Source organism: Mesocricetus auratus, unplaced genomic scaffold (genome assembly GCF_017639785.1).
Source record: "Mesocricetus auratus isolate SY011 unplaced genomic scaffold, BCM_Maur_2.0 Super-Scaffold_6730, whole genome shotgun sequence".
Classification (NCBI taxonomy): domain Eukaryota; kingdom Metazoa; phylum Chordata; class Mammalia; order Rodentia; family Cricetidae; genus Mesocricetus; species Mesocricetus auratus.
In genome coordinates this window covers 84,032,460-84,059,274 of record NW_024429184.1, presented here as the reverse complement: position 1 = coordinate 84,059,274, position 26,815 = coordinate 84,032,460, and the positions used below count along the sequence as shown (strand labels likewise).

General features: G+C 37.5%; 1 protein-coding gene across 3 annotated transcripts in view; it reads right to left on the bottom strand.

The window, feature by feature from the left end:
- Positions 1 to 26,815, bottom strand: part of Dcc (DCC netrin 1 receptor) — a 1,023,267-nt gene that overhangs the window by 32,903 nt on the left and 963,549 nt on the right. For 2 of the 3 annotated variants that reach the window (XM_040741618.1, XM_040741620.1), the window contains exons 24-27: positions 22,613 to 22,839; positions 19,391 to 19,507; positions 6,821 to 6,982; positions 181 to 393 (exon numbers count right to left, since the gene is read on the bottom strand). In XM_040741618.1, the coding sequence (XP_040597552.1) occupies positions 181 to 393; positions 6,821 to 6,982; positions 19,391 to 19,507; positions 22,613 to 22,839 (719 nt within the window). The remainder of the gene's footprint in view (positions 1 to 180; positions 394 to 6,820; positions 6,983 to 19,390; positions 19,508 to 22,612; positions 22,840 to 26,815) is intronic. The other variant, XM_040741619.1, reaches the window with a different exon arrangement.

Sequence of the window (26,815 nt, the reverse complement as noted above, 5' to 3'; positions counted from 1 at the left end):
AGTTGTTTAAACTGTCAGTTCCCTGGTTACTTTCCAATCATCAGTAGTAAACATGAGCACAAAGGCAGGAAATCCACACTGAAACCATACATGATATGAAGGCCTTCAACAGCTCCTTTCTGCACTAAGGTAGAGCTACCATTGATGATAACAGTACCTTGATAAGTACTGGCTACTTACCCGGCTGAGACAAAAGTGGTGTATAAGGGACTTTTGGTTCTATTGCACTCATTGGTGGAGGTAGCAAAGGGTTGGCAAAGCTGCGGAGTGGATGAGTTGGTCGGACACAGGCTGTGGGGATAGTTCTGCTGGGTGCTTCCTCGCTGGTGGGATGTTCAGGCTGAGCTGGCGGCAGCATGGGCTGTTGTTGTGTGGTTGGTCCTTCACTCACAGCTATAGTGGAGATAAATCCGGAAGTCATTCAAGATAAAGCTTATCTCCCCCACATTTCCAGTACTAGTCCAGGAAGAAAAGATGGCATCCACTAATCTCTTCTCCATATTATGGACAGCCTTATTCTTCAGCTCTCTTGTATGTACAGAAAACAATCAACTCATCACTTTTAAATGGCAGAAACAGGTACAGTAGGTCTAGGTATGTCTTTCAGGGACAGTAGTACAATTTATTCACACTATATTGCATGAACTGTCTGGACCCTGTAATCATAAGTGATGAAGCAAAAAATAAAAGAGTTATTTCTCCTCTTCTACGTAGTAATGCGGAATGTCAGTGAAATTCAACATCCCAAACCCGGTTATAGCTGCATTATTACCTACCAGCCAATATGCCAATTTTCCTGTGATTTAAACATGCCATGTCAACTGTCAAACAAATGAGAGTTACAGGGTGCTCAGAGGCATTGCGAAAAATGATACAAATAATAGCCACTATCATTATCTCCCATAACAAAATAGAAGCACACTGAGCTAAAAGTTGCATGAGACACGACTCCACTGGAGCAAGTTGCCTGAATACAGAATTATGATTTTTTCCTCTTTGGTAGCAAACCTTGTAATTTTCAGGCAGATTACTATAGTTGAAGAGGCTTCACATAGTCATTTGTGACAGCCTTGGGATATGTGGACAGCTTTGTATATTTGATTGAACTTTTCCCCCTGGGGAACACAGTTGAGTGAGACTAAAATGTTTTCAAAGCTTGTTCTGTTACTAAAGACAGGGTGACTCAGTTTTAATGTTCATTCACATTCAAAGCCAAAAGGTCTAAGTTAAACCACAGATGAATAGGGATGCCTAGCAGGTGTAAGTGTTTTGTACTCTACACAAGCATTTCTAGTTATTTAATTCTTAGGAAAATTGCTTTGGGTTAAATGGGAAAATAAGATATTGATATGACACTGCCATACTTTGGAAGGATAATTTTAAACATGGAATCATTTCAAGATAGTAAGTTTAGGAGATAGTTTGAGATGACTCTGGGAAGCTCACTATGGTCTGCAAAAGGTAGAGGAATCAGAAAATAGATCTGGTGATGCTGAAGGAGAAGACATGAAAGATAAAAAGACAAAAGTATCTTATGACAGATATGCACACATGATGCATCGTGCAGAAATGTTTCTATTCATCCTGTTTGGTTCAGATTGGGTCACAGGTCCCCTGGATGAGAGCAGCCTATCCTTCAGAGGTGTAGGTAGAGGATGCACAGTCAGCTGAGGAAATGATAGCAGCTAGAGCTCAAAATCAGATTTTGTCAGTCTTCTAACAGAGAACCCTAAGACAGCCAAGTGCCGAACCTCATGTATGTCTCACAGGAAACTAAACTGCTTACATGATCACAAGGGGAATGGACTCTCTTTGTATTTGTGTTTTGTCAGATTCTGTCTTGGGGTGGTTGAACGTTAAGCTTTACAGAAGGAGAAAATATTAGGTTTTAACTTTAGACTTCCATTTAATCTGAAGAAGATGGTGACCAAAGGTTGATTTTCAAAATATGGGTTTAATAATTTATTTCCACACTTGAGTATTTTTGCTCCTTAGCCTTATGGTGATGGCAGAATTGTTCCCTTACTCCTTCCTGGTCCTTTGGAGAAGGTTAGGAATCCTTGTTTGTACATCCTTCACACCTGAGGTCCCAAAGGAATTTATTTAACTGTAGAATTACAGGAAATGACTAGAACACTACAGGCTCTTTCAAAATTAGGATAAATGGATAAGGTTATTTAACCCAAGCAATTTACAACTTCAGAGACATGGGGATTCTTGGGAATATTGCCTTTATATTGACTGAGACCCTGTGGTCCTATAGGATAAATGGATAAGGTTATTTAACCCAAGCAATTTACAACTTCAGAGACATGGGGATTCTTGGGAATATTGCCTTTATATTGACTGAGACCCTGTGGTCCTATGTAAACCGCCAGTCTCAAAATGAGGTTCCTGAAGTTGGTTCTCTCTGATCCCTTCTCATTTACACCATCTGGTTCTTAGTAATGGGGCCATACCATAATACTAACTAATGAGTGCAGGAAAAGAAATTTCAAATCCTTTTCTTGGGAATTTACTTCAGGTAACTCTCTCTACAGAAGATGTTCTATAACTAAGCCCTACCTGATCCCTAGAGCTCCCATAGCATTGAAGAAACCACAGAATATCTTTAATACCTATTTCCCCTTTATCTCTTTTTCATTCACTTCTTTTCTTTCTCTTGTATTTTGGACATGAACAGTTTGTGACAAAATATTATTATAGACTTGAGCTTAATAAAATTTACACCCATTTTTTTAATGTCTTGGAATTCAGTTTCTCACTATGGAAAAACCTTTGTGTAACATTGAACATATAAATTATAATTTTACTAGAAAGTTTGAGTATTGGCTAACTGAGGTGCCTGCTAACATATCAAAGTGTTTGCTGTCTTCCAGGTTCACCCACTACCTGTGGGTCCCCACCTCCCTACTTCAACTCAGCTATTCTCTAAATTACTCTAGCTCATGGGTTTTCCTTCCTGCAGACTCTCATTCCTATATAACCCTGCCATTTCAGCCATGCACTCCCTTGTCTTTTCTCTTGGTTTTCCTCCCTCACTCTCTCCTCATCTCTACTCTCATGGCTCTGTCCATTCTCCTGGCCATGTATCAGTCTTCTGCTTTCTCTCTCTGCCCTGGACTCTTCTACGTGCTGCTGGCTGTACTCTCCCTCCTAACCACAATAAAATACTACCCTTCAACTATACTTGGAGCACTCATGTCCCCACTTCACTCATTGAGGACACTCCTAGCCACATTCTTCTCATGCCATTTCTTTTCATTCCCTTCAGTGAGAACTTAAAATCTCTTTATTCCAAGTCGGATATCTCTAGCCTTCCAGCTTCCCAGAAAGATTCCCACTGGGATCACCATGAAGGTCCTAATTAATCTGACGATATCCTTTGTCTAATACATCCTTAATAACACATAAGACCACAATGTGAAACCCAAGGCATGAGTGAGATGCTTCATGTTTGGAAATTAATAGAATGTGATCCATAAGAGACAAGTTTTGTTTTGTTTAAAACCAATATGGTAGAAGAAGGTTTTCATAGGTAATTCATAATGCTTGCATTTTAAGAAAATGCTTTCATGGTTGACTGGCATGTAAAGCAGGGAAAATCCTCAAATAAACAACATAGTAATAGCTCCAAATGAGAAATGCCACATCTCAGATGTGCCTGTTTGGCCAGTTCAGACACCAGCCCCAGGACATCTATATAAAACAAATTGGCTCAGTGACACCGCATTTATATGCACTAAGAACTCTGAAAGCAAAGACAAGCCCCCTTCACCCACAGAATGCAGAATTCAGAGGTAAATGGATGTCGGCAAGGCACTCATTTTCAAATGATGAAATAGTCAGAATTCATTGTACAAATAGCATACAATTACACAGTGGATTCAAATCCCAAGGTACTTTATAATAATTAATGTCAACATACAAAATACTTGCTACAGAATAAATGGCAGAAATACTGCAAAAATGGAAATGAGGAATTTTCTTATATCTGCAAACTGCGATGCTTGATAGATATACAGCCCACCAACAGCATGAAGCAGATCCTGAGACATGAACACCCATTCTAGGAAGCTCTTTGACTCATTAATCTTAGAAGAACAACATTATGAACTATTCCTCAGTAAACTGGTTCCTCATAGCTTGTTTTAAGGGCAGACACCCCTAGAATAATAAAGGAACTCTTCCACTGTGCTTCTGATTTTATCTGGGACAAATTCCATTTGGCAGTCAATTTCCAGTTTGTTGGAGAAATGGATCAGAAAAACAGTGTGGGTAAATCTGAGAAGCACTGTGGCAGTGACAGAATGGGAAATTCTTAAACTCCTCTTCCACGACTTGTTTAAAGGATGAGAAAAATGAGCTATTTCTTTGTTATGGTTAGCAGAAATAAAGTTCCAAGACTACCTACCAGTTTGGGACATTTTCAAATTTTGGGAGTACTGATCTCCTGGAGCAGCAACTTACTTATGGGTTATGCTAAGAGTCCAGCTGTAGTTATACAGGCAAGGTTATTTGTCCATCATTCAGGAAATGTATTGAATGCAAGTGTTTTTAGTGTGGCTCCCCTTTCCTTACAATTGCTGAGAATTCCAGCTTTGTTTATGACTTAGGGCTTGGGGAAGTATTTCCTAGCTTAAGGATTTCCAAGTTTTTAAGATAACTGTGGAGAAGTGGCGTCTTCTTCCTGGACCATATCATCTTTATCTCCTTCGTTATGCCTTTCTCTGCTCCTAAAGGACACTAATAAGGCATCTCTAACCAGAGCCATGGAGTGTTTGCTTCTTGAAAGAGAACAGGGTGTTTAGTGCTCTCCAAGGCATGTGGAAACAAATACAAAAGAGCTGGATGTGAACTATCATTGATAATTATTTAGGGAATATTCTGTTTCCTAGAAAAGTGAACATTTATCCTTCCTTTTCTCTTCCAGGCACTTGCTTGAAGAGCATTAGATGTTATCTCTTTTGTATCACTTGTATTTTGTTGAAAACTACTTGAATGAAAGAACATATACATTGTAAAGCAATCTATAAATCATGGCCAGGGATAGAATTTTCATTGTCTTGTAATAACTTGGATGAAACTCAAAAATTACACAGTATTTTGCAGAGAAAGTATTGTTTACATAAGGATGCACAATTGTTCCTTTAAATATTTTTACCTTTATTTGCTAAATCATGCTGCTCAAAGACTACTGAAACAAAAATCTACTAAAGAGTTTAAATGTTTTGATTGAATATCTAACATTTAACGTACTTCATTATTTGAAGTTTACAGAAAAATTAATGGAAGGTACAGAAAAATTTCCATATAGCACCTGTATTCATATTTCCTATTAGGAAATTGGAGCTTGGAAGAGTAAGCTCCTTTTAATCACAGATCAAAACAAACCAAACCCAACCAAACAAACAAAAATAGAAATATTATTTCTTAATAGCAGCATATTTCTTTTCTATTGATACTGAACTTTTGAGTAAATTTTAATTTTCCCCAGGATCCAATTAGAGACAATTCCACTTTGAATGCTGACCCAAGAGGAGAAAAACAAACAAACAAACAAACAAAAAACAAAAGAGGAGTGGGGCAGAGGAGATGAATACATTTCTAGAATATGCTTTCAAAAATTGGAAAGGAAGAAGGCAACAGTTACTAAAAAGAAATAATTTCTAATAAGAAAAGCACTGAGCCATGAGGTGTCAGCCATGCCAGAAGGGCTAGAGCAAAGTTATCCCACAGATTCCTCTTCAGTGTCCCTTTAAAGCTCCAAGATCAGAGAGAAGGAAAGGAGGGTGGCAGAATATCATCGAATGAAGGGACTTGTCGGAGTATTTTGACTAGACTCCCATTTGTAGTTGTTTTGGAATGCAGAATTTTCTAGGTGCTGGACTTCCCACATGCTTCTCATTTCCCTCCTTTTATAGTGGTTTTGGAGTCACCCCCTCACCCCGAGTTTTAGCACACAGCTCTATTTTGTAGATTCGATGCGCAGTGAGAAAAGGGAAATGAATCTAATTCTCGCCTGGCAGATTTTTGATGCCTTTTAATTCTAACCTTGCTACATTTGGACAATTTATGACTTCTTGGAGCTGCCCCTGTTGAGTTGAGAAAAATATAGCTTACCTCACGAATATGTTTTATTGCTGTGCTATCATATCTATTACAAAACCTCCTCTTGCACATGAGCTGCTGAGTCACCTGTTCTTAACAAAGAGATGAAAGCGAGAAAATCGACCTAAAGATGCTGTGCTCAAAGTAGTGGGCGGGGTAAATCCAATGGCACAGGAGAAATCACCAGGGTGTATATGGAAGCTTAAGTCTCCTTCATTCTTGTTCTCTTCCTAAGAAACGATGTTTTATTTTAGCAACCATCAACCGTCGATAGTTAGAAGTTGAAAAAGTACTACCTAAGCAATTAAAGAATGCCAAGGATTCAGCAAATATTTGTATACTGGGACGTAGTAGAGATATTTCAGTTTAACCAATATATACTAGTATAAACATGACAGGTATTGGAAGACACCACTTGATTTATAACTTCCTGGCTAGCAGGGTATTGTTTTAAAATATGTACTGCACCATTGTGTAGTGGAGCCATGTGTACTTTATTGCCCACCAGACACATTTTTCCTTCCTGTGGAGTTTGCTGTGGAACGATGTTGCTAGGGCCAAATAGATCAGTGTGATGAGAAGGAAAATTCTTGTACTAGGGTCACTCACAACCAGTCTTTCCAAAGAATAAGAATATCAAAATGATACACAGAGGAGATATTGCTATTGTTAATGTTTTTTAAACAATAAAGCAGAAAAAATGCATTACACTGACTTCTTCCTGTGCCAAAACCTCGATCCACAGACAGCGTTGGGAATGGTACTGGCCGGAGAGTGAACTGCGGGTGGGGGTATCCACAGGTGGGAGATGGAAGGATTCCAGGATACTGGGCACTTTCTAGTGTTGGCACAGGGATGGCACTGACGACAGCTGCAAAAGAAAAACATTAGTTATTTAAAAGTTCCTGTGTATACATCTAACCCGTATCGAAGGAAATGGACACATTTTTAAAATGTCAAGCCATCAAGCCATGGTACAGTCTCCATGGCATCACCAACAGTCCCTTAATTCTTCCTATAAACTTCTTTCTTGCATAGAAAATAATTTTATTTTTAAAACACTCTATTATGGTGCATTTTTCTTCCAGTTTGAAATTATTTATGGCTCTGAGAAAATAGATGTTACAACAGAGGTGCCTCAATACTCCAGTCTTTGTATTTCAGTTTATTTTTTGTTGTTTGTTTTAGTCTTTCTTCCAAGGAGAAACATGGAACAAGATGTATTAGGATGTGACAAAGGGAATATATTGTGTATAGTGACTTTAGGAGGTGTTGGGAATCATAATTTAGTCCTGTAAATGAATGTATTGTTGTCAAGAGGCAAACTGGTAAGATAAACACAACACACTCTCAGTATCCACAACTAGGGTTTATCTTTAAATAAAATCCTCTCAAAGATATCCAGATAAGTGCACACTCTTTAATGGTAACTGAATGCTACCTGTGCATGCCAACAGTGTGATTACACTGGCTAAAAACCATAGAAAAATGCTTGTGCAATGTTTTTGATGTTTAGACAGCTCTGATCAATTTCATTATTCAAAGGTTGTTGATCTATATTATTTTATGAGATGTTTATTACAATTTTAGTCAACCTTAATTTATATCATTTGATAATCACCTTATAAAATGATGAATATTCTTTGTCTCCTGTTAGAAAAACATGGACTATAAGCCAACTAACAGGATGGTTACTTTCGGTTGTATATTCTACTCTATGATATCAAAGTTGCCTTCTGTTTATAAATCATTACTCATATTCTAATGCCATCTCTGTGTATAGTGTGCATATGTTTTCATATTTCCCAAAGGAAATTTAAAAAATCATATTCTTCATTTTATTAATAATATCATTATTGTAGAAACAATTATAAGAAACTACTGTATCACTCACTAAACAGAAAACATTTTCAGGTTTATTTATAAATGCTTTATTATTCTCAGTACAATTTCATACTTATTTGTCATCTAGAACAACAACATGAAAAAATGACAAAAACTTTTAACAAAGTGCAAAATTAAACCCAGGTGGAAGTCCAAATGATTACACATACATTAAAAAATAGAAATTATAATTTTACTACCTTTGTGTCTCTCAAAGCATAGTAACAACACAAGCCTAATTTTTCTGTTGAGTAATAAGAAGAATTTGCTAGAGTATTTGTATTTTTGATATTTGAACTCATTGGAGAATTTTGAGGTCACTGTTTGTATTATTTTATGTCCTGGAATTAGTAGTTGTCATAGTAATACTTGTAATAATAATGACAGTACAAGTATAGTGAAAGCATTTGTGAAAAAACAGACATAAAATAGTATAAAATCTTTTTTATGTAGCTCAAAATGTTAGTGCTTTGAATTCTTTTTAAAATAGTGTGTATTTATCAAACAACCACTTATCAAACATTGAGGCTGATAGATGGCTGATGGTTAATTTACACTGACAGTTTTTACTCATGCTACTCGTATGATCATTTCCTTAGATACAGACCACACCCATCCCATTAATTGTGCATATCTTCTAACCAATATTATTAAACTATTATAACACTAGCAATGATTTTCTGAGCCAATATTTAATATTCCTGTTTTGAAAAAGATTTCTAAGGATCTTCTGTGATAAGGACAAATAGATATGGACAAAAAATAAAAAAATCAGTAAGTCATAGAATCTTCATAGAGCAACTGAATCAACCAGAGAGACTGAAATTATTTTCCATCCCTGAATCCTTCATGATTGAAGAAAATTTACTTTTCATTTAACCTAATGAATATGGTACAAAGTATTACAAAAAATAAAAGTTTTGAAAGATAATATATTTTTGTGTTTTTGCATGTCAAAAATGCTTATTGTCTTATTTCCTGGTGAAGACTAAGACATTCAGTAAATGACAGCTTTGGTTTTAAGGTATTTCGATGTCTGATTCATGTTTTTATTTAAAAGAATTTTAAGATTTATTGCATTCTGTATGTGTGTGCATCTTTTTGTGAATATGTTTGCATGACTACTGGTGACCACAGAGGCATAGACTCAGACTACCCTTGATATGTAGTTACAGACTTTTGGGAGTCAACAATGTGTGTTGAAAACTGAACTTCGGTCCTTCCCAAGAGAAGTATGAGTTTTTAATTGCTGATCTATCTCACTAGACTCTATGATTTATTCTTGAAGGGAGCATACGTTGTTGACATTTACTTATAAAACAACTGGCACAAAAATTATTATCCTAGTGCAGACCTGGAGATCCACATCTGTAATGGCAGCTACTCAGAAAGTTGAGAATGGAGGACTTTGAGTTCCAGATAAGTCTGGACTGTGGGATGAGCTCTAAATTACCTTGGGAAACTTAGTGAAATCTTGTTTCATAATAATGAAGAGAGGGTTGGGAGATATAGTCTTGTGATAGTGTGCATATCTAGCATGCAGATGTCCCAGGGTTAAATATTCAGTGGGTTTGAGGTATATGTATGTGGAGATGATCATATAAGCCTAAGATAAGTTTAATAAAATATTATTTACTGCTATTTATTTTATTATTTTACCACAAGACATCAGTTTTCTGACACAGGAGTTTTGCAATTGTACACACACATGTATGCACACACTCACACACTCACCCTCAACATGAGTTTTTCAGTATTCATGACACTGCTGTGTTTATGTACAACAGCTCAAAGGGAAATGCTATCTTTCATTTTCAATAAACCTCTGCTCTGTGGTCAAATGTGACCAGAAGTCTCTTCCGACACAGTCTGTTGGCAATTGAATTTATATCTGACACTGCTGCACAGAGAGTTTTCAAGTAGAAATTCCCTTAACAAATACATAGCTCCATGAACAGGTTAGGTGGCATTTGGAAACTTTTACGACCATCTTAAAAATGTTATCACTAAGAGCAATCTACGGGAACTCTAAGGTGAACACCAAATTTAATGCTATAAGTTTTAAGAACTAAATGCTCTCTAGATATTCCCCAACATGAGGTATGACAGAACTGAGACATTTGTTTAAGGAGGAGAGGGGAAGATATAACAGTAAAAATAGTGGTATATTCAAGTGAAGGAGCCTCAGTGAAACTGTTTCTCATGCTGCCTTTGTTTATGGTGATGTTTCTAAAATCACACACACACACACACATATATATATAATTTGGAACATTTCATGTGGATTGTCCTACAATCCTATTTCAGATGTTCAGATATGCATTGATAAGAAAGTATCACAGGTGCATTAATTATTATTAATCCATTAATATACATTAATATAGATGTCTGTTTGAACTTGAAAGGCTTACGGCCCTATAAAATTTTGAGAGCAGAAGGAAAGGTTGTCCCCAGTGGAGGAGAAACTTAAGAACTATGATGATGAAGAAAAATCTGGATTCTTATTATGAGATTTTCATTTCTAAGTAGGGGCTGGTGGGACTGGGGCTGCAGATGGCAAGTTGTGTGAGGGCACAAAGCTGGAAAGAGAAGAGCAGGGGAAACTGAAGTCAGTATAAAAAAGAAATGAAAAATGCTATATAAATAAAATAAATAAGAAACAATAACCAAAACCCAAAGTTTCATCATTGATGTGGTCTTACATAGACCATCTGCTTCAAATCAGAAGCCTCTGAAATCCTAGTCCTTTCTGCTCTAAAAGCTTGTAGAAGACAGTGAGTTGGCATTGGCAGCACAGATAGTCACATCCTGTTGGGAATATAGTTCTAGAGATGAAAAGCAAAGTTTTCCCACCAGCCAAAGGGAACTGCTTCCCTCTTCTCCACTGCTTGAGCCTAGTCTACAAAGAGACTACTGGTGTTAGGGTTCACCGGGCCTGTTCCAACCTTGCATCTAAAGGCTAATCCCAATCAATTTCTCCCTTACCATACTCTCACAGCACTCAATGTCACTGGTATTATTCCAGAAAGTCCCAACTGACATCAACCTTTGTCCTCCCATCTCTAAATTAACAGTCTGATTGCTGGAAAAGCCAGCATATGACTCCTTTTAATCCTGTAAATTTATTAGAAAATTATATCTGATCCTTCACATTTATTGCTGTAATTGTTTCTATGACCCTAAAAATGACATTTAGTACAACTTCAGCTACTGTAAAAATTGTTCCCTACACCTTAAGGGCAGATATGCGATACTAGAAAGACAGAATAAATGAACTGTTCACTATGTTCTCCTACAGTCATCAGTGGATTTAGCTGAGAATTGTTTGTGGGTGGGACTAATCTGTAAAAATGTCACCTAGTATTTTTCAAACAAGTGTAATCTTTGGTGAATAAATAGACTTTGTTCACCAATGAAATTAAATACAATTCTCTCTAAATTTTTCAAGCCTCAAACACGACATTAATTAAATTATGCTTTATCTAGTAATATTGCTTACCACCATAGTATGGTGGTTTTAATAATAAACCTCCCTCGGAAGCTTAAGTATTTGAATATTTGGTTGTGTTTGGGGAGGTTATAGAAGAACAGGGGAAGTGGAGCCTTGCTGGAGAAATATGTCATAGGTGTGAAATTTCACAGCCTTGATACTCTAAGCGTCCTCTAAGCAGCCTCTCTCTAGAACTGTAAACAAAACAATCAAACAAACAAAACAAAAAACAACTCTTTCCTCTTTAGGTCACGTTGGTAATTCTGTTTTATAGTATCAAAATATAACTAACGAATATGGTAAAAAATGTGAAAGTAAAAATAAAAGTAATCTCAGAAAAATAAGATTTCTAAAGTAGAACAGCAAATGTCTTGGTATATGTCTAGAAATTGGATTGAAGCTATAGGTTTGATTTAACTAAAACTTGGCAACAGAGTTTAGACCTGAATAAATCCAAGTAAATGCAAAGAGGCCACTGGTAAATTGGCATAAAGTACTGAAAGTATTTGCAGTTTGCCACATTCTGAATTACAAATTTTAACATTATAAGGTTATCTAATATCTTTGTCAATCACAAAAGTTGGAAATAGAATATTTTATTTATCAGATGCTTATGAATTATTCTGAAATTGACTATGGTCACATATTGAAGTAATTTTCTTGTGTTGGATATAATTTCACCAATGTAGAAGTTATAAGCAATAAGTAATAATTCAATGTGACAGTATTTAAAAGAATAGATACCCTATTGTGTCATTATTTCTTACTTCAGTATGAGCTACATATGGAAAAACTGGGACATGCCAATCATACTGAGTCATGACTTTCTAAATTTAAATGCACTGTACTTGCCATCAAGAGTAAGAAAGAGAAAATCAGCCAAAGCCTTTTCATTGTCTGTTACAGTCACTTATTGTCCCTTTCAGTCATTCATAAACTGCCTTCAATACTGACTGCTCTTGGAAGGTCTAAGACCATACATAACTTTATTTGTTTTTACACTTTACATAAAATTGTCCACACAGATCTATTAGGTTTCTCTTTTACCTCGTTATGGCTTTGAAATGCTCCATATAGTGTTATCACTTAGATAACTCATTTTATGACTGCATGCTATTGTGTGATATGATTATGCTACATTACATTTATTCATAGTAACAGAGATGTACTGCAACTAGATATAGTCTTTGGTAAGTATAGTATGTACTTACCCAAAACTAGAATATACCCTAGAATGGAACAATTGGATCAGGATTTCCTAATAAAATCTTAAATTAGTTAGTAGATTGAAACTAAGTACGTGAAATATTAGAAAATTAAAATAATGATAGCAAAATCAGTTGTTGGTCATTGTGAATAGGTCCTATTAATATGGACTAAAATACTAAAAATAAGACAAGATTAGCCGGGCGGTGGTGGCACACGCCTTTAATCCCAGCACTCGGGAGGCAGAGGCAGGCGGATCTCTGTGAGTTCGAGGCCAGGCTGGACTGACAGTCTCCAAAACAATACAGAGAAACCCTGTCTCATAAAGCCAAACCAAAAAAAAAAAAAAGAGAGAGAGACAAGATTAGTTACATTAGGCAGACAGAAACTCAAAACTAGCTGATAATATGTGGCAGACACCACTAGATAAAATGAGCATCGGACTGACGTCAGGCTTACTTCCCATGATTATACCTGACATGATACTTTGAAAAGCTATTTAGAAAAAAGAAATTGTTTAAAGAGGTGGATAATGGCAAGCATGAAAGGCATCTTTATCTATGAAGAAGCAGTACACACTACAGATTCAAAGTATGTGCCGCTGTGTTCAGGGGAACAGCTCCTAGGCAGTCCACAGCTGTTTCCTCTGTGTGCAGTCAGGACAGTCTCATTCCAGTTTGATACTGTGAGAATTGAGTGAAATCATAATTAGCAAGGTTTCATCATGTGAATGACAATCACAAGGTCTCAAGATTTGCTAATATCATTTTATTTATCTTCCTTTTAAAACCCTTTCTTCATAGTCAGAAACAATTTCAACTACCTTTAGTACAATGGAACATTTGTCAGGTAGTCTCTATTCCTGATACACATGAACCTTCAAACACAAATGTGATGAAAACACAAAGGGACCACTTTTTTGATTCACATATCTATCATTCATTTGTTTGACAAATATTTAGTGAGCACCCATTTTTGCAAGGTACTAAACTGTATGATATGTGAATATGAAGATGAATTAGCTGCATTGCCTACCTATCATGAAATAATTCACAGACTGTTAAAGAAGAGAAAATTTTGACTTGAATATCTAAGCATATAAATTAGTACTGTCTGCATTAAATACCACAAATTTTATTCTAATATGAAAGTAAGCCATCATTTCTAAATGAAGTGACTTGAAAGGCATTTATCACATTAGCCATATCTGCTCTGGTGTTTGAAAGCACATAAAACTTTGTTGGGTGTAGCTCTCTAACAAGTTATTCTAAAAGCACAGAGGAAAGCAATGCATTTATGGGAAACAGCGACTAGTCTTTTGTTATGAGAATTATGTCACCTGTCCACTAGCCAATTAAGAGGAGCATTTTAGTCCAAGAGGCGGGGTTTTGCTGGGGATGGACTTTACTGAAGAAGTGGTGGGTATGTTTTGGAGGAGCATCAAGTAATATGGATGTTAGCAATGACTGATGACTCAGTTCTGATTCCCCATTTATTCTTTAATATTTGTGCATGGATTTTGTTTGTTAATAAAAGGTAAAAAATCATTTATCATTCTTTCTTGGCAAGAGCTGAAGGTCTAGCAGTGTGAAACCAGATTTGATCTGAATAATCTGATACACTGATGAGTTTGTAATATTGGGTTTGGTTGTTTTGTTGGTTTACTGGTTTATGGTGATGAAAACTCAATGGGATATGAGAACTTGTTGGATAGAACACTAACATATGGGTCTAATGTCTGAAACCTTCTGAAGCACAGATACATTTTTAGAATTAACAGGTTCAGACACAATTTCCCTACTAGCAAAACAGCAATTAGACTCTCAGAAACAAGGCAGCTAAGTACAGTCTTAGTCTATGTGAAAGGCATGTAAGAAAGAATACCCTAGTTTTTGGAGTATTGCAGCTAGGAGAATAATAACAACTAGAACACTGAAAGCATAATTCTGACTCTAATTACTAGCTGTGTTAACTAGCTAGTTAATCTCTCTAATCCTTAGTTCTCTTATCAGTTCATTGGGCATAACAGTAGTGCTCAGGGGCCAATCTTTTATATTCATTGTAAAGAATATATACATACATATAATATATATATATTGTATTAGATCATAAGGAAAGGGAATCAAGAGAAAGAGATGCACACGGAGAATGAGAGAGAGACAGAGCATCAATCCATACAAAGGAAACAGCACATGCTGTTAGTATGTACTTTTACCTAGTTCCTGAGATGATACATATTGCTGCCCAAGCCACAGAGAGAAGGATTACATGCTGTAGTGGATTCATGTGTAGTTACATGAGAAAAGGTGATGTCAGAGATCAGCACAGAAGTTTGGCCACATGGAACTTTGTGTAAAATTATAAAATTGTTGTTACGCATGTTTCCAGGTGTAAGATGAAGTAACACAGCTATTGTAACACTGCTGCTAGGTAATAAACCACAAAACAAACAGCTAAACTAGAGAGATAAATTTTAAGCATATTTTAAAGGAGCTTAAAGTCAAAGAAATAAAGGTGGGAAGAAAAGGTGAAATCAGACAAATACGATGAATTGAGGAAGTGCAAGGAGGGCATAGTGAAATATTGGACTTGGAAAGTGGGAAAGTTTGAATAAAGAAACACAACATGATGGAGCAACATCTTGGTGGTGAACAACATTTGCTTCACAAATGTGGGAACCAGAGTTTGGAACACAGCACACACATAACAGCCCTGATGTCCAACAATCCCCTATAACTCCACACTTGAGGTATCTAGTGCCCCTTCTGTCCTCTGTGTATGTACACAGAGGCAGATACACACCTAAGTAGATGTTCTTAAAATATCTAAAGTGGAATATAAATATGAAACTTGCTATAAGCTGCAAGATTACACAGTAATTATACAGGCATCTATCACAAGATAACTCAGAAGAATTAAGGATTCTAATGATGAATGAAACCAGTATAAATGTTATAGTTGGCATTATAATCTCATGAATGAACTTTCTTTCTGTAGATTCTTCCTGTAGTTTATTCCTTTCTGTAACAAACTTGGGATTTACTTACCTCAGTTTATCACTATCTGATTAGTTACTGGGAACAAACTTCTCCCATGCATTTAGAGTTTTACTGATTACACTCCCTAGCTATGTGTAAAACCTGTTCTCCATTAACAGGTACTAGTTTACTGATTACATTCTTTAGATATGTGTGCGACCTGTTTCCCAATATCAGGTCCTTGTTCCTGTCTCCATTACAAAATGCAGAAATCTGCCTTCCCGTGATTATCTTTATTGACAGGCATTTGGTCAGGGTTTACGGTCCAGGCAAAAACATCTTAAGACATTACCAGATATCCAAGAACATAGAATTACTACACATCCAAAGTTGTTGATTCATAGATGAATAGAAAAAATAAGCATGTTCTAGAGAAGCAATAACCTACACAAACCCTGCACTAAAAGATGCTCAAACTTCTTGTTTTATTTACTCAAGATTTTAACTCAGAGATTTACTGCTCCCTCCATGTTTCCCCTGAGAAGATAAAGACAACAGTAATCAGCCCATTTGCTTATCCTCAGGGAAAAGTAAACTTTCATGAAGCTCTGTTCTGTCACTGAGGCTAGAGCACTGGTAAGCCCAAGTTTTGTTTCTATTGCAAATTAAACTTAGACCCTCTCTTGGACCTACAGCCTAAGCAATCATGCTAAAAGTTTCTCCCTAGCAGTTTTAGTTTATTGCTCTGTGTATAAAACTTATCTGCCTTGCTGACTCTGAGAAACTCAAGTCTCAATCAAACATACATACATACATACATGCATACATACATACATACATACATACATACATATTTTTTCTTTATCCCCCCAAACTGGACAAAGACAGAATATAGAGGGGCAGAATACAGAAACAAAGAAACAGAGACAGAAATAGAGATAGGAACAGAGAAGCGGTGAACGGAAGAGAGAAAGAGAGTAGGAGAAGAATAAGAACATTCAGAGGAGCAATAATGTGTGAGTCAGTTCCTTTTCCCCTCAGATTTTACTTCCTTCACTTATTTGTAGTTCCTCTTTTGTAACCTTGAGTGAAAATTTTAGAAGTGGACTTCTAAAGTCTTCAATAGAAACTAATATTTCTGATGAGAATAAATCATGGACAGTGATGTTATTTCTGGAAATTAGGGAAAAATACTGTTCCACAAACACTTCTGCAGATGCAGAAGGGAAATTATGGAAAACTGAAACCACATATTTGATCACAGCTAAAGTATCTATTAGATATTTGGAGAAACTGAGTTTGTTGATAAGGAAGTTCATGTAGGTTCTGGAAAGAGATGAGGGTAGAGATACAGTTTCGGATCATCAACATTTCTATTGCACTATGGCCATAGACATTATCCCAGTGGTTACTGAATTTGATAGATGCAGCTATTCTAACTAGGAGCCCTAGCCCACTCTGAGTCTTAGAAGACAGGAAGAAGAGGAAGAATTGTGAGAAGCAGCAGTCAATGGGAAGGAAGGAAACTAGATGGATTTTATTGAAGGGGGTTGTATATGTGTGTATGTTTCTTATTTCTGTCTTTGTCTCTGCCTGTGTGTCCTCTCTCTCTCTCTCTCTCTCTCTCTTTCTCTCTCTCTCTCTCTCTGTGTGTGTGTGTGTGTCTGGCTGTCTGTCTGTCTGTCTGTCTCATTATGCCCTCCACCACACACAGGAATCTAAGCCACATTCAGTTGAGAGTTGACTGTAAGATGAGACAGCATAAATATACTGACAGCCTTAACCACTGTGGTGGTTTACATAAAAACTATCCTCCAAAGAATCAGGCATTGAGCACTGGTTCCCTAGTTGGTGGTGCTATTTGGGGCGTTTAAGGGGTCCGGCCTTGCTGGAGGAAGCATTCATTTGGGACAGGCTTTGGGGGCCACATATTCTTTATAGTTCCAGTTTGCTCCCTGCTTTGTGTGTATCAGTGAAGACGTGATCTTTCAGCTCTCTGCTTTGGCCACCTGGTGCCATTGTGGACTCTCCTCCTGGAATGACAACTCCACATAAACTTTTCCTTCTATAAATTGCTTATGTCTATGATGTTTGATCACCACAATAGAAAAGTCACAAAATGACTACCATGGTTTCAGTAAAGAAGGAGTATGAAAACAGAATCAAAGCAAGCATAAGAAAGAATAAGTGTTCTTTTATACTATCTGTGGAGTTTGGGTTGGTGGGAAATAATATCCCAGGTTTTAAAATAGGGGTTAGGACAGAATATACATGTTTACATGCCTACTTCAATGAACAGTAAAGAGGAGCATTGATGTGGGAACATGTGAAAGAGATAAGCACCGGAGTTATTCATATGTGTGTGATGGGTTAGCCACATGATCCTCATTTGGTAACATAAGCACACCAACTGAATTTATTTTTAACAAGAGTACCATTTTCTTAACACTTCTCTTTCTGGGGGTGACAAGAGAACAAAGATGATTATGCTGATAATTATTACTACCATTCTCTGGCTTTGGTGTTGGTGATTGAAGCCTGACCTCTATGGCTGTTAGGCAAATACTCTGAAGAGCACCCCTAAATATTCAGAAATATTATTTTGACTCTGGTGAGAAGATACTGAACTCTGAGAAATCAGACTAAGTGTGACACTCATCTTATTGAATGAAATAAGAAGCAACTGCTGAAATGCAGAAGCACTTCCAGATGAATGCTAACCTCAAACCTGTCTTCAAACATACCAAAAAGGCAAGTGGGGATTATTCTCCAGACACAATGAACTCATGGGGGCCTTGGCACAAATTAGTGGGGTTATTAATTTCATTATGGTTGATTATTTTTGTTTCTTTTCAGTTGATTTGTTTTTGTGTCTTTTCAAGTGAATAAAGGTGGCAAGGAGGAGCAAAGTGGATGAGGTAGAAAAAGAAACAGTGAGGACATATGGGAAATGGGGTACAGAGGGACTGTGAAAGTGTTAATGAATTGGCAGTCTTATATGTGTGGAGGAAATGTTGGCAAGGGACAATAAAATAAGTGAGCAAAGAACTATCAATAAGGCATTAGAAGGAAGGATGATGGAAACTGACACCATGCATTGGTTCAGTGTGACATGGAGTTGATGAATTGAGGTGGGAAGGAGCCAATATCATTGAAGGTACCATAAAGAACTAACAGTTCAGGGAATCAGATGGATTGTCTTCATGAAGAGTGTAATTACCAAGATTGATCATTGAGGTAATTGGAAAGGAAGTGATCCCCAGATGCTAATTTCTTCAGTGAATGCAGGAGGAAGACAGAAACCTCCAACAAGGAATGCGTGAATGTCTGATAACACTTGATTTAATAAGGCTAGGCAGTGCACGAATGAACATTGGCCATCCAAATAAGGAAAAATTAAGCCGTGATGATGATGATGATGATGATAGAATCACATCAATAATATCAATGGATATTTCAGTTTAATAAAACATAGATTCATATTATTATAAATAATTTCTTCAATTGTAACCATTTGTTTGCTAACACCAATGATTTAGAGATATAATTACATAGCAATGACCATGACTAATAAGTATAAATGATAGGGTTTGCATCAATCTTCAATTATTCTTATTCCCCTCTAATAATCACATAAAAAGTAAGTATTTCTGACGTTTATAGAAACAAGGCAAACGGAAAGATTTTTTTAACGTTTTTAACTTAACCAAATTATACTGACCAGGATTGCTGGACTGGGCCTCCATGGGAATCATGAGCTTTGCCCTGGTGGCTCGGCGAGCTGCAAGGGACCTCTCCAGAGTAGACATGGAGCTTCCTGCTTCTTCAGAGTCTTGACCTAAAAATAAAAAAAATATTGATTATAAGAGCAATAGTAATAATCTCCAAATAAATGTATTTTCCTCTAAGTAAAACATTCCTATATGTAAACTATTCGATTTTATAGTTAAAAGACTGTACTTCACCAGAAAATCTTTTAGATTTGATAAATGCTTTCATCAAAATAGCATGATATAATAGCAAAATAAAAAGAACAAAGCTAGAGATATCACCACACATAAACTCAAGTATATCTTAGAGGCACAGTTGCAAATACTATGTGGTATGTGGTACTGGCAGAAAAACAAATATGTAGAGTAGAATGCAGGACCAGAAATAAACCTACACAGTTACAGCCACCTAACTCTCAACAAAATACCAAGCATGCATGCTGAGGGAAAATGGGTACATCCAAAGATTATTAATTCTGGGAAATACTTAAAAAGGAAGTATCTTTCCACTGTAGAGACTTGATATCTAAAAACTCAAAAGAAAAGGAATACTGGACTGAAAAATAGTTACTGGAGATCCACCATGGAGTGCCTCACCCTCCTTGGGGATCAGACCAGAGATTGGGTGGGGGACTGCAGGACCTGGTGGAGAGGGCAGGGGAGGAGGGGAGGAAGAGGGAGCTGGGATTGACATGTGAAACAAGATTGTTTCTAACCTAAATTTTAAAAAAATTAGATGCAAAAAAACGCTTCCCCAAAGTTTAGCAACATATATATACATATATATTTATATAATTAATATATTTATGGAAATACATAGTAAAATTAGCAAAATCTATGCCATACATGTTGCTGATACACTCCTGAAAAATAGAGACAATTGCAACATTTTTCAAAGCAGTGAGAAGAAAGCAAATTAATTCATGTATAGTGATGCGACACTTTGAAAAAAAGAAAAAAGTGCCCTGTAAGCAATGCTCTCCTCATATTGAGGACAGACAAATAGAGAAAAGTGTTCTCTCATTCCAAAGCAAACAGTCACCACTGAGGTCAAGCCTCCCTTAGTACTTATTGAGAAACATAAAACTGGTCTAATTACTCCAAGGGTCTTCTCAGTATAGAAAGAAAAATGGGGGGGGGGGGTAAATGGCATCCTGGAAACCCTTTAAAAGTCTTCTGAAGACAGAGTGTCAACCTCCTCCTTGTGAGGCTGTTACCCCTAATGTCCAGTCCAGAATTAAGCTTCAAGTTGAATCCTCTGAAAAGAATAAAGTTCCTGCAAGAAATTTGTTTTCATTTCATTCTGCAGATGAACAGAAGCTTTCTTTAGCAGTGGCCTGGATGACCTATCATGTGTCTGTCTAAACAGAGGGAGAAGTAATAGATGAGACCAGTACCTTGTAAATACAAGATCCCTTATGGCTACTTTTGGTAAGGATGTAGGAGCTTCTTGTGGGTCGAGCAGAAAATATACAGACTGTTACTCAGGTTTGATTCCTCTTGCTGAAGCTGTGTAAGTACTTTCACACAGCAAAGGACCCATGACTATGTATGAAGAACCCTGATCTGATTTCCAATAGCATTAACTTGGGCAATGGAGGAATTCCACAAGTGTGGGTAAAGAACTTACATTTGTGCATCATGAAAGATGCAGCATAGGGATGTTATTATTATTTTTTTTTTTTTTTGGTTTTTTGAGACAGGGTTTCTCTGTATTGTTTTGGAGGCTGTCCTGGAACTCACTCTGTAGACCAGGCTGGCCTCGAACTCACAGAGATCCGCCTGCCTCTGCCTCCCGAGTGCTGGGATTAAAGGTGTGTGCCACCAACGCCTGGCTTAGGGATGTTATTTAGGAGGCCCCCCAGAGAAATGCAGTGAAGGATTCCAGGAGTCCATTTGAGTCTTCTATTTTTCATCATGGCATCTCCTTTCATGTTCCCAAAGAATGGAAAGGCAGGGTTCTGTGGCTTGTTTTCTTAACTATTACTCAAAGGTCCATTATTATTAGAGATCTAGTTACCAGCCAGTGGGACTACAGGGATATGCAGGATCATTTATAATGAAGTTAAGTGACTTGGAACATTAGAAGGAGATCTTGGGTAGTCATTCTCTTCTTGTGTTGGTTTGCCTTAATTTTGTGTCTGGCATTAAGTGAGCTAGAATCATCTGCCATGCACTCCCAACATGATTGGTAGTGCTATCATGGGCCAGAAGCAATAAGGCCAGGATAACATGGACAAAATCCCCTGAAACTCTAAACTGGAATAACCGTTCCCCTTATAGCTCAATTATTCAGGTATTTTCAATATGCTAATGTAAACCTGACTAATAAACAGGGAATGCAAAAAGGTGATTCTAAAACAGACCAAGACCCTTTTGCCCCATTCTAGGATTCTAATCTGCTTGAAGGTCCTAGGAGACTGAAAGAATAGATTGCAAACACAGTCTTCATATTCAAAAGTCTAACTGGCAGTGATGAAAGTGAACCTTTAAATTTGAGACTATAGTTTTCAATATGGCCAGGCTGCCCTTAAATCTGTTCAAGATGACCTTTAAAGACTAGGAAAGGAATACTGAACGCTTTACTTGAAAATCAGTGACTAAAATACTTATTTCAGAAATTTTGAAATGACAAAGTCGAGTAAACAATTTACACATTCACTTGATTAAAGTATTTCATTTAGTTTAAAAAGAGAGGCTCCTCATTTATCAACCACACTTCAAGGAGATTCAGAGCTTTTCTCGTGCTGATTTTGTGTGCACTTGTATTCCCAGTGAACAGATAATATGATGACCCCCAGAAAACAGCCTACTTTAGAACCACTTTATTGAACCCTTAGTGATCCCTGGATATCATTTATTATGCTTCAGTCTATTGAGCAATTGGCATTTTTTCATTTAGCTCTGTATACCAACAGCTTTCAAATGACTTTGTCCAGTGAGAGATCACATAATAATGTGACTGGATGACAGTTGATCTCCATGGTAATGAATGCCAAAATAAGAATATTTTTCATTCTTCAGGTGTTCCTAATGTTATTTTTTTTCAAACAATGAATCAATCACAAAGTTAGAATCATCTTTTAATAGCCCACAGAGATTGGGAAGTGGAAAATGCATGGCCAGCCTCAAACTTCATTGCCTTAACAACACTTTTGCGAGAATATCATTACCTGAATGCGAGGCGCTTTTGCTTCCCATCTGGGTTTCTGACTGGCTGTGGCTAACTGGTGTGAGCTCTTGACAGCTCTGGATGGGAGAGTCCCTCCCTGCAGGGTCAGTTCCTGAAGGCTTCTCAATATTCTTCATTTCCATTTCTTCATGGTGTATCCAAAGGTCAGGAGGTCTGAGGTCCTTTTGACTTCCTTTCCTTTTGCTCACACTGTGGGTGGCCCGTTTCCTACATAACAAAGTGAGAGAGCAGGTGTGAGTCCTTCTATGTAATGGTACTTCCTCCCTTTGCTTTGTCATTTCAGGTTGGAAGCAGAGAAAAGAAACAAAAGGACTCCCAGGAGGAATCAGATGAAAACCCAAAATTGGCAGGCATGTCTTGGCTGTCTTTCCTCTTCTCTCCCTGAGCCTTAGCACTTTTCTAGGAGATGCTGAGCTGAATCCCCAGAGTCCCAGCAGTCTGCCAGAAGTCATTCTCCAGCTTCAGCAGCTGGAGATTCATACACAAGGTGACAGTGGGTTAGAGGGAGCCATATGCCAATCTTTAGAGGTGGGCATAAGGTACCTGACTGCAACATCTGTTTCAGAGATAAATGAAGGAGTAGCTTTGAAAGGGCAGATAGAAATAAAAAGGCCGGAATTTGTGCCAACGGCTGAGATCAGAGATTAGAAGAAAGTCTATGCCTCAGCTGTAGAATTTAGTGTGCAACTGGGATGCTTCCTAGATGAATAAAACACTTTCCCTTGGTGTCATGTCTGGATCCAAACAGTGAGAGTTGTCTTCTGAAATTAGAAGAGAAAGAAAGGTCCCTTGTCTGGAAACGTGTTTCAAATCTCTCTTATTTGCTTCAGTAAGATTTTTAACTACCCATTTTTTTGCCAGTGATAATTACATCTCCAGGTTACTGGCTGTCAAATGCTGTCTGTGTACAAAGTAAAGTAGCACAGTGGTTATAATACTAATCACTTGCACCAGAAGCAAGCAATCCACAAAAAATATCTCACAGGCCAGATCTGCCCCAACCTGTCTTGTAATCTTGTAAAAAAGTTTTATTGAGATGTGGTGGCATTCCCTTGTCTGTGCACTGCAGTGGTAAAACTGAGGATCTGTGTACTGTCTGCTGAAAACTTAAAGTAGGCTTATGGTTAATTCCAGAACTACTTTTAACTGTACTTTCTAATTTTGTAAATGTTAATCTCGACTTGAAACTTCTGTGTGTGTGTGTGTATATATATATACACACACACACATATATATATACACATATATATATGAATGACAGAATGCAAATAGCTAAAATCTGGCTTGAATTGAAGCCCTTAACAATACGTACTTTTTTCATTTACAAATAATGGCCTTTATTGTTTGTTAAGTGGCCAAGACAAACTAATGTCTGTGTGTGAGTGCGTGCCTGTGCAAGGAGGCCAGAAGTCAAATTTTAGTGTCAATCATACAGAACAGTCTACCTTTTTTGAATCAGGGTCCTAGAAATCACCAATTAGGCTGGCTTGCCAAAAGTCCCAGGTATCTGCCCATCTCCACACTCCCTGAGCCTGAACTGCAATGCCTGGTTTACAAAGGTATTAGGAATCCAACTCAAGACCTCATGTCTGTGCAGCACAAGCACTTAATTGAATGAAGCATTTTCCCCAGGCCCCAAACAAACTAATCTTAATGAAAACACTATAACCTATGAAAAACTATTGGGAATGACTTTGCCTTCTCATTTGCTGACTTAGAAGCTTTGAAAATATTTTCTAATTAATGCTCAGCAGTATACTTTGTTGAAACTTCCCATCTTTCTTGTCTGTCTTTCTAAAGTATACTGATGAGAACAGGAGACAAAGAACTCCAGACTTAGCATCTGCCTTGTGGTTTAGTAGAGAATAGTGTGTTTGCTGCTCTACTACCCTCTCAATAACTTCTAAGTTGGTATCATGACAGCAGCCTCACATTGACCTTGACCATGCTCAATCCTAAATCCTAGGTAATTTTCTGGTACCTAAGATAATAAACACTGGCCTCCATTATATGAATCTGTTTTCCTATACTTCACCTTCTCTCCTCAGTAGATCTTTAACACTCAAAGAAGTGTTTGTTGTCTACGCTGAATGATAATATAGAAGATCTTGTTATTGTCAAACAAATCACCTTGTTGTCTTTCTTTCTTTCAGACTAAGATGCTAAGTGACTTCAGGATTCCCATGATTGTCTTCAGAGAAGTAGCATTCCCCCACAGAATGTCACCATGTGCTTCCTAGGAGTAACTCAATATTTAAATAGTTCATGGAGAAAATACTGACCAACACTTTTTAGTGGGGTCAGAGAGATGGCTCAAAGCACTTTATCTTTCACATGACCCAGGTTTGATTCCTAGTACTCTAATCAAGGCAGCAAACAATGACATATTACTCCAGTTTCAGTGAATCTGATACCGTCTCAGGCCTCCCTTGATACCCATATGCACAGCACACACACACACACACATACACACACACACACACACAACACACACACACAGAAAGAGAGAGAGAGAGATTAAAAAATCTATCTATTTATTTATCTATGTATCTATCTATCTATTTTGCTGGAAAGCAATGTGTTATTGGTCAAGCCTTCAATCCCAACATTTAGGAGACTGCGGCAAAAAGACAAATTGAGTTTCAGGGTTACATAGTGAATGGTAGGCCAGCATGATTTATAATTGAGACTATTTCTTACAATATCAAATAGATAACCACACACACACACACACACGGAGAGAGAGAGAGAGAGAGAGAGAGAGAGAGAGAGAGAGAGAGAGAGAGAGAGAGAGAGAGAGTAGGGGGATGAAAACTTTTCTTTTTGAAACCAGTAATAAATCAGTAATTCTTGTTGCCTCATGTTTAAAGGTATGCCTTGCTCAACCATCCATTTACCTCCATTACTCTAAGACTAGGAAGCCCAGGTATAATTTTTAAAAGTTTCAAATACTTGAAAAGGGAGTAGCTTCTTGTTGGTTGTAAATCACAAACTTAACTAGGAAGAGGAAGTCATGGTTTCTGGTGGGCATTTTCAGATACACATATTCTCTAGGCCACTCTCAGCTGACCAATGAGATGCTGGGGAAATCCTGCAGGTCTCTAAATAGGTTCATTTGCTGTTTGTGTTGTGCTTTGTCAGGTACCATTCACCAATAATCTTCGCTGAATGTGTGCTTTTCAAGAGAGGAGCCTTCTGCTCAAAATTTCCTCTCCGGCCCTTCAACGTGCACGGTGGCAGGTGTGCTATAAAACTAGCAGGTGCTCAAAACTAAAGCTTCTGAAATTTGTCTTCAAACTCTACACAGGGCAGCTGTCACCCTGACCTTCTGCCCATCTGTTGTCTCCCTAGCTTAATGGCTGAAAATATGGAGAACTCAGCTCTCTGGTTTCTACAGTAGAATCTTCATAACATGTGTGTAGATGGAAACTATATTGACTTTCCAAAGTGTGACCTAGGCGCAAAGTCTGAGGAGGCACTGCCTGTGAACTTGTCAGGACTACTGAACCAGAAGCCCTAATGGGGGTAGAGTTATCTGTTTTTAAACAGATAAATATGATGCATATAAAATACTGCTAGGTGATTTTCTATTTTAATTTGATTATATTTTTAATCTGATATTTCTATTAACTAAAGAAATACCACACATGGAATCCTTTCACACAATGTAAAAATATCATTTTCCACAGTTATAGTACCTTCTTTCAAAACACACCTTCAAAATGGGAGCTATGCCTTCCTGCCACAGGTACTCTCAAGGACAAAGAACACAGCTCATCCGGATCCTCTGTTTTGGTCCAGTAGTGCCCAGCAAAGCATTCCTAATATGATAGAGTCCTGGGCTCTGCTTGATTACTTTCTGTCCCCAACATTTTTGGAATTCTATTTCCTTAAATATACTTATTCTTCATTATTCCCTTCAGTTTTCTCTTCTACAGAGAGCCCTACCCCCAACTACTAAGTCAGTGAAATCTTAGACTACTGAACTCATTTCCCTATTTTTATGTCTTTCAGCTAGGCATTGGTTGTCAGTGTAAGCATTTCAGGATGGGTCAGGACAGGATGGAACAGGAGTGGGTCAGGTATTCTGGCACTTGGGAGCCACAGAATACTGAGTGTTACACAGCTCAGGTGGAAAGGTATCCTGGAGCTCGGGAGCCACAGAATACTGAGTGTTACACAG